We start from the raw sequence: 12,876 nt of genomic DNA, 5'->3' as shown, positions 1-12,876 counted from the left end.
ACATTACGATTCTTATCCCTATTTATTAGTAAAGTTTTATTTCATAAGGTGCATTATTGCATTGAACTTATTTAGTCGAAATAAAATAATGTAATAAATACAAATGTTTTGAAATGAAATTATTCAATTTATTTGATAATGTTGAAAATGAACTTTGGTTTCCAATATTGAAATAATCAAAAATAAATCGACTAAAGAAAATTGGCGCAAAGCAAGCACTTAGCACCACACTACTCCTGTCAAATTCTTTTTAGCGCACGCCAGCTTTGGTGCACGTGTGTTTTTTGGTCTTCGCTTGATAATTTCGCCAAAATGGACAAACCTAATGTTCTCGCCCGCGTAGTCAAAGTGCTCGGCCGTACCGGCTCTCAGGGCCAGTGTACTCAGGTCAAAGTTGAGTTCATCGGAGAGACCAGCCGTCAGATCATCAGGAATGTGAAGGGACCCGTCCGTGATGGAGATATCCTCACCCTTCTCGAGTCTGAGCGTGAAGCCAGGAGACTAAGATAATTACCAGCTAATTATAATGTAAGTAATGTTGTTTTTTAACCGTTTATTTTACGAAGTTTAGTGGGTAAAATCGGCTTTTTAATAAAAAAGCCGATTTGTTAAATTGAGGTTATACGATGCTGTGACGTTTCCACAAAACGTATTTTGTTTCTTGAACTTGATCATTTCGTGTGGTAATTGTCTTTTGAAAACAGATATTTCGTTATAAGTGCATCGTAGTATGCAATTAAACAATTGTCCAACCAGAATTTACGAGTTCAGCTCTCATACTGAGATTTTTTTTTATAACTAAAAGTATTTGCTTCAAGTATAGTTATAGGTCCTAGTTGCAGGATTATATGTATGGCTTAATCACGTTTATTTGTTTAAACAGAAACAAGGCTATTGTTTATATTACTGCATAGATTTATAATATATTTATTGAGATTTCATTTGAATATAATATAGCAATGCATTGATTTTGCTAATTCATAGTGTTTGAATCAATGCCAATATAATATGTCAGCTAACATAATCTATAGCTTATTAATGTTGTTTAAGATAAATTATAAGTAAAACATAAATTATTTTGCCCAAATAAAATTACTAATATAGCATAACTAAAAATTGATTTTTTTAAGAAACAAATTTGCCAAAATAACTTCTCTTAGACAATTTTATCTCATAGCAATTCTGGTTAAGCCCCTTATTTTCTTTGAAGGAATTTTATACCATGTCTATATTAGTCTAATGAATGTATAACTTGTTGCAGGTCACTCAAGAGGAGTCATCTAGGTTAAGTTGCATCGCTATGTACCATTTATTAAAATTTATGTGTTAAATATGAAACCGTCAAAGATGAACATCTGTATCCAGCTCGTAATAAATAACATATGGGTGTGACTATGTCTATTATTCTTTCCTTTATTGTTTTCATTTGAAATTGGCAGTCTAATGCAGCTATACTTAATCAACTTTAATACATTAGTAGGTTAATTATTATACACTGTGTGAGGTACTGTAACTAGAATCTTTGTGGCCTCTATAAAAAAAGGTTATTATGGCTGGACTAAAGCCAATATCTCTAGAAACTAAGATGGAGCTTGCCTGGTGATTGTTGGCAATGCCAAATTGTACTTAGGGAACCAAGTGTTATAGGGGAGTGTTAAGTTAAATTAATGTAAAGGCCTGTTGGCTAAAAAAATTGGTTGAACATAAAAAATGTCCTTATAAAGGAGTGCCAAAAAATTTTTCTCCCAAGTGCCTTAATAGCTAAAGATGTCTCCTTACCATTATCTAGCCTTTAGTTAGGGCGCCAGAAACTGTTCCTTAGTCTTAGTCCACTACTGAATACAGGGCTTCCGTAGAGATTTCTAGACCGAATTGTTAAACCTCATGGATTATGTGGGGCAAACATTTCATTACTAAAATGGCTCCTACGGCAAATGCTCATTATCGCGCACGAATATTGTGGCATACGCGACGTTAACAAACTTGTCTGTATACTTTGTAAGGGAAAATGTCTTATTTAACAATAAACACTATAATAATAATGTTTAAATAATATCGATTCCAATAAAAATACAAAAATAACTACAGATAACTAGTACCTTGGCACCATCCACGTATTTCATATTATATTAATTATAATGCTTGTTATTTGCGCTATCCGCTAGATGGCGGTATAAACAGTATTCTTGTTTCTTATGCATTTGTTTTGGTTTGTAAATTAGCTAGACTTACCTAGTACCTACTTCTATTAATAAAACCCTAATGGTTTTATAATGGAAATCATTTACATCAAATTATATCCGTGGCATCATACTCCGAGCGTCTAGAATTGACACACGTTTCAATGTTAAATTATACCAATGAATAATACAGCAAGCATCTTAACAAATTTTCATATACAATGTTTGAGGAGATAAAACCTTACAATATATATACTTAACATTTTGTATCATATTATGCAGTTATAGCCTTTAATGACACTAGACTTGTTAATTACTTTTGACTTTTCGACAAAATAGAAACTGCTCATCCACTAACCTAGCCTAATACACGTTAGTGTTACGCCAATGCATTCACATACTTGGGCCTTATTCTCTATCCCGCACGTTATTTTAACAGTGCGTAACAAGCACGTAACACAACGCATCATGTTTAGGACTATAGAAATTTGGCTTACAGAATACCATTCCACACACATTTCTCGAAGATAACATGACACGGCCGCGTTACGCGTTTACACTATCATACAGAATAAGGGCCCTGGTATAAAAATTCGCAGAAGTTACCTCACTAAAGTGATAATTACTATTAACAATGTACCTAACCACTTCGCTAGTTGTGAATATATTGGTCTGCCATGAAGCGAAATGAATGTCGCAGGTTTGATTCCCGCCTACAAGATATTAAAAATCAATGGCGGCCTTAATTGGCTCGAGGCTCCGGATGGGAGCAAAAAAGGGAACCTTATTTAACAATTTCGTACGAGGCTAGACTAGCTTAAAGGGGTTTGGAGTTAAAAAATAGGTCCTTAGTCCAAGGCCGCGAAAGGCCTCTGTAAGTGCATATTATGATTAAAAATACATTTTATTCAATCTATAATACAAATTATAAAACCAAGTCCCCTTTTCTGTCGGCCTGTATGTTATAGATTTTCTCAAACTCTACTGAACGCATTTTTATGAAATTAGATATGTAGATGAACCTGGGCCCTTATTCTGTATGGTAGTGTAAACGCGTAACGTGGCCGTGTCATGTTATCTTCGAGAAATGTGCGTGAAATGGTATTCTGTAAGCCAAATTTCTATAGTCCTAAACATGATGCGTTGTGTTACGTGATTGTTACGCGCTGTTAAAATGACGTGTGGGATAGAGAATAAGGCCCCTGGAAGGTTAAAGGCTACTTTTTATCCTGGAAAAATATATAGTGGGACTTTTATCCCGGAAAACTCCCAAACGCGGTCGAAGCCGCGAGCAAAAGCTAGTTTATAATAAATAAAGACTATTTCCAGCTAAAACCGAATGAAATCCGACATACAGCCGCGCTCACGAATTGAGTCAGATAAATTATTCAGTTCCACTTTCTTTACCATTCACGAATTGACGGTTACCGAGCGGATTTCAGCACTGATTAGTAGCTTAGCTTACCGGATACACACAACACTGAGTGCAGCAATTAGATAAATTAATGTTGCAATGGTTTTTACCTACACATGGCGTGAGTAGGTACGTCTTTTATCTCTGAGGGAGAAGATTGGAGTAGTCTGGTGCGAATAAGGTGGTCCTCTCCGCTGTAAGTATTCCGTCCTATGTGATATGATGTGAGCCTATAGCCATATTGAAATACACAAAACAACACAAAATCCGAACTTTGGGCTGATATAGTCCTGAATTTGTAAATAGGGTGTATAGGTCGCGGCCTATGGGCGGCAGCCTCTTAGGGATAGCAGATTTTAGAAGACACTCACTCGATTTAATTAAATATTCGTTTATTTATCTTTAATGCCTTCCATAATACAAACGTTGGAAAATTATTAAGTATTTTAGAAATCTACATACATACATAACCTACCTACATGGGGCCGCGGAAATAAAGTGACCTACACTCAAAAATTATAAATCCGGCACTGGGCCGTTACTAAGTATAAAAACCTAATATCACTTTGACCGACCCGGGAATCGAACCCGAGAACTCAGCACTGCAGTCGTACCTAATACAACTATGTCATCGAAGCAGTTCGTTATATGTTTTAAACAATTAGGTATAAGAGAAGAGGGTTACTCGTCTCGTAGTAAACGCAAAAACGGTTCGAAGGACCATACATGAACGTTTGTAAATTCCTGCTTGCTGGCCGAGATAGATATAAAGCCATAGATCTTTTCCGACCATAATTCAGGGGTAAGAAAATGTTTTGTAAGTTTTCTGTATAATCTTTCGCATTTATAAATAGGTACTATATTGCTACTAAGAGCTGGTTTGGTACCATTAGATTTGTGACCAGAACATTTTATTTAGACTAGATAAATAACTCTAAATTTTAGAGTGTGTGCTATTAAATCTCGTACCTAATTGTCATGATTACACAAAATATAAAATTGCATAATCAAACAATGTAAATAAATTGATTACAAGGTCGCCCGGCGTGATTGTGTGTGCTAGATCGAAGTATTGTTATGTGCTAGATACAGAACAAACATAGGCATTATAAACTAACAAATCGCTAGGCGATAACGTGTACTATGAACTAATTGCATCTAGTTTATTTTTAAAAGAAAATATTCTTGCTGACGACGCTTGGTAGTTGCTACTAGCATCATTTCTGAAAGAAAAAATTTAGCCGGCTTTAAAAATGAATTAGGCTAAGATTTCAATACTATTGCCCTTTGAAAATGAATTAAGAAAATACCTTAACTCTATTACCATGAAAAACATTCGTTCTACAATTTCACATTGCTGCCGACAAAGAAAAAAAATAGGGGTTACGAAGGAGGTATTTTGAAATTCGGAAACCTAACGTACCAATTCCATAATGCAAAAGCAGAGTGGCACTTTTTAGTGTTATATATTAGCCTTTGACTGGCATTTCGTGATGATTTGTCCCAAGCCTTACTGTCCCCGGCCTGGTTGTTTTTTAATGATGTAGGACAAATACGATATTCTTAAAACCAATCAATCACCCGCCTAAGGCGGCAATATGTCACCACTCCGAGGCAAAGCTTGTGCGCTCGTTCTACACACGGAGTACACACCCATGCACGAGGGGACATTTTTGACGGCACTAGGCACACAGTTAAGTGTGCCTCATGGTTGCCAATTCACATTCAGGCTTATGAGGACTTTGAACATTTTCTAGCTTTATCCCCTACTCCCATGCTAAGATCCTTCTCCTTTCAAAGATATCCACTCTCACCTTTCCTCCAGGTCCCTGCACTCGCTAAGCGAAGGGATTCCAGTATCTCATTTCCCTCGGTGATGACTGCGGGGTCCGATACAAAAAATGCGGCAATATCTCTGGCGTTTAAATTTTCATTAACAAGTCTTCTTCGTTGTAGAAATGTAAACGCATTAACCAGTTATCTAGATATCTTTTTTGATGTTGTCGAGACTAGATGTAACGAAGGTAAATTTATCGGAATCGAAATCGAAGTAGGAGTTTTTAAATTTGATTTATCGGAGTTGGAGGCAGAGTCAGAAGTGTTGGCAAGAGAGGTTTTTAACGTGTTCGTAACGGTCGACGTAGGCCGCAATCGCTATTTTCTATGCTTCGACCTGCGGTTAAAACCTTCGATTCTTATATCTTTGGAAATACTACAAAGGCGTTTCTCAATCATTACTATGAATGTAAATTTACATAGTTCGTGTTGAAACATGCTAATTATAATCAAAGCGATGCGCGTTATCGCTATCTATAGATAAATACTACTGCATGATAAAATTAAGATACTTCAACCAATACGTACAGCTTGAAAGGAAACTAACGAGGTTCTTGACTGTAACTTACCGAAACCAGTTGGTAATTAATTATATTTAGATCTATATGAACATGGGCCCATGTATAGGAGAGATATGGGGGTAATTAACCCTTTTTTATTGTGTAAGATCATTTAAATGACAATCTACCCATTGAATGTAGGTAATGCGTTCCTCCTAGTATTTAACAAAAATTACCTGATCCCTATAATAGCCAACATTTTTTTTTAAAACAATCCACATCTAATTATTTTGCATTTGCAAGGTATTTTATTACAATCTACTAAATCCCTATTATTACGAAGGGGCGTGTAACACACGTAAAAATGGCTAATGGTATTTATGGTAATCAGCTTCAAATAGTTGGTAATGTTACCAATTAGGAATTTTTAAAATAAAATAAATATTCAAATTCCCAAGATTTTATTTCACATTTTAATATTTAATATCACTAACAATAACTGTACAATACAATATCATCACATGTTTTCTCGTAATCAACTCATTGAGATGCATAAGTACATATAGGATTCATCCTTGAATATAATATGTGAATATGTCTTACAAGAAAGACAACAAAAGTCAATGATGTAATCCAGAAAATTCAGCAACTTAAAAGGTGCTGTTCAGGTCACATTTGAAACAGACAACAACATAATGGATTAACCTTACCGAATGGACTCCACAATGAAACACTAAAAGAAAAAGAGTTAGACAACTAAACAAGTTGTACAATGATATATAAAAGGTTGGAGGATAGCTATGGTTGAGAGCTGCAAGAGATAGAGAGGAACAGAAGAGTTTACAGGAAGCCTATGTGTCTGCAGGACATCCAACAGGATTTGGAACCAGACTTATGTTCCCATTTATATTATTATATAATTTCAATTTGAAAATCAGTAATAAAATAGAGAGGGCTATGAAAATTGAAATATCTTACATATGTCACAGTTTTTGACTCAATCATATAAAGGTGGTTAAAATGTATAAATTTAAGTTTCTAGAACATGTTAGCACACAGTTTTGTTTTGATAAAATCTCTGCCATAAAATGATAATATCCAAGCCAATGTCACTCATTAAAATTCACATTTGATATGCATTTTAATTTTTAACAATTTCAAACAAGTTTTGATCCATAAGTAAAAATTTCCATCAATTAATTCACATCTTAGTTAATATTATAAACAAAGTGACATACAAAATTCATATCTTGCATGAACCAATGTCTGCTACAACCAATAATACCTACAACTAATTCTAGACAGATATTATGTAATGATCAACAATAGAAACTCAAAATACAATGCATATTAAAACTCCATGCATATATAAGACATATTCACATTTAAAGGTCATTAAACCACACTACATATAGTTTAAAATTTAGGGTATATTTATTCAAACCCGTCTCACACTGTTAAATCAACAACAATAGCTAATATATCTTCTGATTCATGTTTTAGAAAATATGATGTATTCTGATGAAAGTATGAGTTCTAATAAAAAAAATACATTCATAAATACGTTTTTGAAGAATAAATGGAAGTAAGGTTTGAGATTTTGATGGCAGTAATTGCTCTTTATCCCTTTTTAGAACCCATAAACCAAAACGTAGTGCAATGACAAACTATTATGTTACTGTCCTGATGCAATACTTCTCTTAAGAGGAAGGAGTAATGTACAACTCAGTCTCAAAAACATTAAATCTTGATACTTTAAGAAAAAATGCCACAACAGCCCATCAAACATAAATATATAACAAGAGTGATTTAAAAAGCAGTAAGTTCAAACTTCACAGTAATCTTTAGGGTTTAGTGTAGATATGATTTAACTATTTCTACAAAATTCACATTGATAAAATATATATAGAAATTATAAATACTATACGATTTTGCTACTATTTTTATAATACTAGACATAATCTACACAAAATGGAGATATTTGAGCAGTCCTGTCTCTACGGGAACATGCAAACATAGGAATTGTTAAATATAGGAAGTACAATGCATTTAAGTTTACAGCAAGTAACATGGAAGCTTTAGAATTTATTAGTGTTACTAGTTTGCTGTGATAACTAACACTTATAATTTAACTAGATTCTCTATTGAAAAGAAAGTAGTCTATAGTAAATTTTAAATATTATTCTTGTTATATTATGCCACCTCCAAAGAAATAGTTACACAATTAAAAAATCCAATAGCTGCAAACCTGCTCTTCGTAACATATTGAAATATCTCAACATCGATTCCTGATAATCCTTGGTTTCATTTGCCACAACAGAGAAAAACCAATGATTTATTTACAAAAATATACAAAAAGAAAACATTTTTCAAATCCATCACAAGAGGCCGTGTAAACGGAGTTTACAGCCTTGACGCTATACCGCCTTTTTGAACACCACTTGAGCACTTCACACTGTCACTAGCGGCTAAGTCTCGTATTTTTCACCGTCGCATTGACTCCAGAATAAGCAGTTACCGATGCCACTGTAGCATATAAGTATAACGGCAGCGAGAAACACCACGCTGCACACAGTGCACGGTTTCCGCTCTAGGAAAAATCCTATTAGGTACAGAACCATGAACATTACGTGCGTATTGACTAGTGCCGGGTTTACAGGCTTAGGTATCAGGAGCACAGGTATCAGCCATTGTAGGCAATACATGTTGCCGGTAACGCGCACTGGTGGAGAAGACTACGCGTGAATCACCAGATATGGCGCAATGGACACAATCCAGTGGGTATTTACATTATTTTTAACGATGCAAGCGCTGATGTTGATGCGAAATAGTGATTCGCGTTTGACAGTTGATATGACAGCGGGTGTCTGTGTTGCCGAGAACGTATTGATTTTTGCCTTTGTTTGTGTTATTTCTTCGAAATATTATGTCGGTATATATTTTACTTAGAGTTCATAATTATTAAATATAAATGATTTTATTTGAAGCAACCAGGGTAAAAGAATTTTTTTTTTAATATTAAATGTTTTTAGTTGCTATCTTATTGTTTGTAATTTCCTAAGGTATTTTTCATTTGTTACCCATATATTAGGGAAAAGAATTTTATTATTAATTTTATTCAGCCAAAAATATAAATTTTACATCTATTATCATCTTAGAAACCGTGGATACATATCACGAAACAACTCTGAAATGGTCATCAGTAGTAAAATCCTCTTTTACATCTGTGAGAATTATCTACGATAGGTAGGTACTAGGTATACTATTAAATTTTGTTTCTGTAGGTAGATAAAATTTATCAATGTATGAAAATTACCGTTATACATAGTATTGATATAGCCGTACTTATGCGGGCTTAATTTGCTGAGTTATATTTAAAAATAAGCACAGTGGAAGGAGCATTCCTAAATTTCTATAGCAGAATGGACATCTACAGCGACAATCACTTAGTATCGGCTGAACTCACGAAATTGTTATCTTTGTAGTAGTTATGTACTTAAACTGTGGATAACGTTGTGGGCTGTTCACATATGTAAATGTTGATACACTCACAAACGTTTGTAAATTTTGTTGTGCAACTCTTTGTTATCCCAAAATAAATAAATAATTTTATCTCTATACCTGTACCTGAATTATTTGGAATCTATAACTTCATTTGCAAGTTTTTTTTTAAATTTAAACCAAGCAGTACTCACCTATTTACTTAAGTACCTACTAATTCTAGTTGACCTACCGAACTGCCTTTGACAAATCGGCGGGATTCAAGAATCATGAACTTATTTCCTTGCTCTATCTTCTATATTGCCAGATTTGGGTATACGTTACTAATTAAGATTGGGGAAAGATCTACTTAAAAATTAGTTACTTAGTAGGTATCATTATATTAAAATATAACGTACTTATATACAGTTTTCTAACACGAAAACAATTTAAAGTGTATCTAAATATAAAAATCTTGAAAAATATGTTTCAAGTGAGGTCAGTCTTATAAAGTATTTGACGGGTATTGGCGTAAAACTTTTCTAATATCTGCCGGCAGCGGGAGCGCTATACACAGATTCACAGAACCGAGCGAGATTGAAAATGAAAAATAAAATGAAAGTTGAACGAGCTCAACTTTCATTTAAGTATAATTATTCACTTTTAAACAATGTACCTACAAAGCTTTTTCGTAATGATAGTTCTATAAATTATAAAGGCAGTTACCGTTCAGAGATTGCTTGCCTATTTCTAATGGCCATAATGTGATACAAATTCCAAGTCCCGGTGTAATAGCGTAGGTAGGTAACCAGGGACACAGGGGTAAAGAAGCCCATATTTAACTTTTGTTAGGTCACCTGCAAAGGCCTTGTAGTTAAACGTAAAATTGCTTCAGTTTACAGTTTACATACTGTTATGAGTCCGTGTCTTCCTGGGCTTGGAGGCCACGGAGCAATGCACCGTCTGGCTGTATGGTGGCTTCGGCCCTGACCAGGTGTCTTGGATGTGTATTCTACACAGATATTCACTAGGGAATCGAACCTAGTGTCGCGGTTTAGATACGTTACCAGAATGACGCGATCATTGTTTTAAAAAGGCTGGATTTAATCCCCATACATAAATCAAAGCTTGTCACTCTACGGCATTAATCTAAAAGCTTTTAGTATTTTTTCTGCTTTTATTATTCTTTCACAACTATATATTGGTTCTCACAGTAAAAACTCTGTAGTGTTATTCAATTAAAATGTGTCTGTGCTGTTAATAAAGGTCTTATCGTTGCATTGCTAATTTCCATTAAAGCTCATATCCTCACGGTCCTTCTTGTCATAGTGGTAACAAATATTGGAGTATAAACCGGACCATGTCCAGGATTTGATTTCCAGGTCGGGCAATAGTTTAAACGGGTTTTAGTAGTATAAATTTAGGCTTTGATGCCGGGCAGCGGGCTTTTTGGAAAACTAAGGAAAATCTATTTAGAAAATAAATCCATTCAGTAGTTATCGTTACGGTATTATATAAAAACTAGAATAAATCTTACCTCTTTTAAATTGTTTGCTAATAAATAACAGGGTTATTTTCTTTCAAAGAATTCTTTGTCCTATATATTCTATGTCAAGACTTACTACAAACCTACTAGTCTTCCAATGGATGATGTTACAAAACAAAGATAAAAGTAATATATGCAAGCGAGTTGGCGGCTTACGAATCTTCTTTGTTCTACCGCACTGCCCACGATAATCGACTTCCCTAATTCCATTCAAAACGTAAACCTACCAACGCGTATCTCAAAGAGCTGGCCAGTTTGACTATAGGTAGTTTCAAAGCCTTTCCCATTGAAAAATTTACGTGTGACCATTTCAATAGGAGAACGAGTGCGCATGCGTGGACGCCCTCCCCTCATTCCGAGAGACCGCGGCCCGCGCGCCGCACGCGTCCACCCACCCCAAGGACCTTTGTTAAAATGTTTCCCATCAATTTTGTGTTAAACTGATTGAAAGTTAACAAAAATGCCCGCTTTCCAATCGTTAATAGTTCGATTAAGTTCAGTCACAATCGAAGTGTTCACTATAACGTGTTATTTACTGTTCCTCATAATGTGCCACGACAATGAAAACGAATCGTTTTGAATAGTTTTCGGAGTATGACAATAAATTAACAATAATAAGAAATGGCGAACACAGCTCATTTGATGCGGCGGCAGAGCTCGCGGGATTTATACGCGCAGCGCTCCCTGGACCGCATGGAGATGAAGGAGCTCAGGGGGCGGCTGGTGACCATGGAGAACGGCCACCCGTCCCACAGGACCCACGTCATGTACGGCGCAACTAACGAGGCTTTTGAAGACACAAGCCCCAATCGCCGTTCCTCGGAGACTCCAACGAGCAAAGGCAGCTCGGGTGAAGAGCGCGGTGCCTTTAAACCTGAAGGAGTAGAATTAGAACGAGAATCTTGGGACAGTAAGCTCACATTCCTCTTAGCAACAGTCGGCTACGCTGTCGGTCTAGGCAACGTTTGGAGATTCCCGTATCTAGCACAGAAGAACGGCGGGGGGGCATTCCTGATTCCCTATTTCGTGATGTTAGCAATAGAAGGGATTCCTATATTTTATCTAGAGCTGGCTATTGGGCAGAGGTTAAGGAAAGGTGCGATTGGCGTGTGGCACCAAGTATCCCCGTATTTAGGTGGGATTGGGATCAGCTCAGCAGTGGTGTCGTTCAACGTGGCTCTGTACTACAACTCTATAATAGCGTGGTGCTTGTTCTACTTCGCCCAGAGTTTCCAAGCGGAGCTGCCGTGGTCGGAATGCCCCAAAAAGTATTTCAGCAACGGCTCTTATACCACCGAGCCCGAATGCGCCGTAAGTATATTATGTAATCAGTTTATAATCTATGTTTTCCTGTTTCTAAATCATTTGCGCTTCGGTGGGCTAATGGTAGTTTACTTAGATTGAGATGTTTTCACAGGTTCGATATGTGGAGATTTTTTTTTTATATTTTCGATTAAAAATTAATTACTGTTTAACAAAGTCTACATACCCCTTTGATTTTACATGAGCTTACGTTGCGTGTAAAAGCAATAAATTTTCGGTTAGCGAAAATGTACTTAGATTGAGATGGTTTCACAGATTCTATACTCATGCGGAGAAATCAAAAATTGTTTATATTTTCGATTCGATGTTAAATAAAGTTTCTGCTCACCCCTTTTGTATTTCAAGCATGAGCTGATATTGTGTGTAAGAGTGACAAATTTTCGGTTAGCAACTCTAAACAGTAAGCCGATAATCGATGCTGATCCAATTAAATTATTAGAGATTAATTGTCTGATGGTGGTTTCGTATTTTAGCTTCAATATTATGTACCTACCTCCTTTCGCGACGATATTTTTCCCCAGAGTGAGTATTATAATGGATTGGTATACGGCGTTAGGTATTAAACTTCGTTTATAATGAAATGTAATAGCAAGCCTG

General features: G+C 35.6%; 3 protein-coding genes across 3 annotated transcripts in view; 2 read left to right on the top strand and 1 right to left on the bottom strand.

Moving 5' to 3' along the window:
* Nucleotides 1–227: 227 nt before the first annotated feature.
* LOC115454827 (40S ribosomal protein S28) lies at nucleotides 228–1,392 on the top strand. Its single transcript, XM_037438944.1, has 2 exons — nucleotides 228–528; nucleotides 1,262–1,392. The coding sequence occupies exon 1, from the start codon at nucleotides 313–315 to the stop codon at nucleotides 508–510; it is 198 nt and encodes a 65-aa protein (XP_037294841.1). The 5' UTR covers nucleotides 228–312; the 3' UTR covers nucleotides 511–528; nucleotides 1,262–1,392.
* Nucleotides 1,393–6,374: 4,982 nt separating this feature from the next.
* On the bottom strand, nucleotides 6,375–8,795 carry LOC115455428 (bladder cancer-associated protein). The gene has a single exon (XM_030184069.2). It carries the CDS (start codon nucleotides 8,633–8,635, stop codon nucleotides 8,399–8,401), a length of 237 nt encoding a protein of 78 aa, XP_030039929.1. The 5' UTR covers nucleotides 8,636–8,795; the 3' UTR covers nucleotides 6,375–8,398.
* A 2,532-nt stretch (nucleotides 8,796–11,327) lies between these two features.
* Nucleotides 11,328–12,876, top strand: part of LOC115453918 (sodium-dependent neutral amino acid transporter B(0)AT3) — a 44,184-nt gene continuing 42,635 nt past the window's right edge. The window contains exon 1 of the mRNA XM_037438933.1: nucleotides 11,328–12,267. Within this exon, the coding sequence (XP_037294830.1) occupies nucleotides 11,578–12,267 (690 nt within the window). The 5' untranslated portion in view covers nucleotides 11,328–11,577. The remainder of the gene's footprint in view (nucleotides 12,268–12,876) is intronic.

The sequence above is a fragment of the Manduca sexta genome, chromosome 15 (assembly GCF_014839805.1).
Source record: "Manduca sexta isolate Smith_Timp_Sample1 chromosome 15, JHU_Msex_v1.0, whole genome shotgun sequence".
NCBI classification, from domain to species: domain Eukaryota; kingdom Metazoa; phylum Arthropoda; class Insecta; order Lepidoptera; family Sphingidae; genus Manduca; species Manduca sexta.
Note: the sequence above shows the minus strand (reverse complement) of the source record. Positions and strands in the feature narration are given on the sequence as shown.

Bases quoted from the DNA above. Each gene is read 5' to 3' on its own strand.
- LOC115454827 (XM_037438944.1), top strand. From the start codon at position 313: ATGGACAAACCTAATGTTCTCGCCCGCGTAGTCAAAGTGCTCGGCCGT.
- LOC115455428 (XM_030184069.2), bottom strand. From the start codon at position 8,635: ATGTATTGCCTACAATGGCTGATACCTGTGCTCCTGATACCTAAGCCT.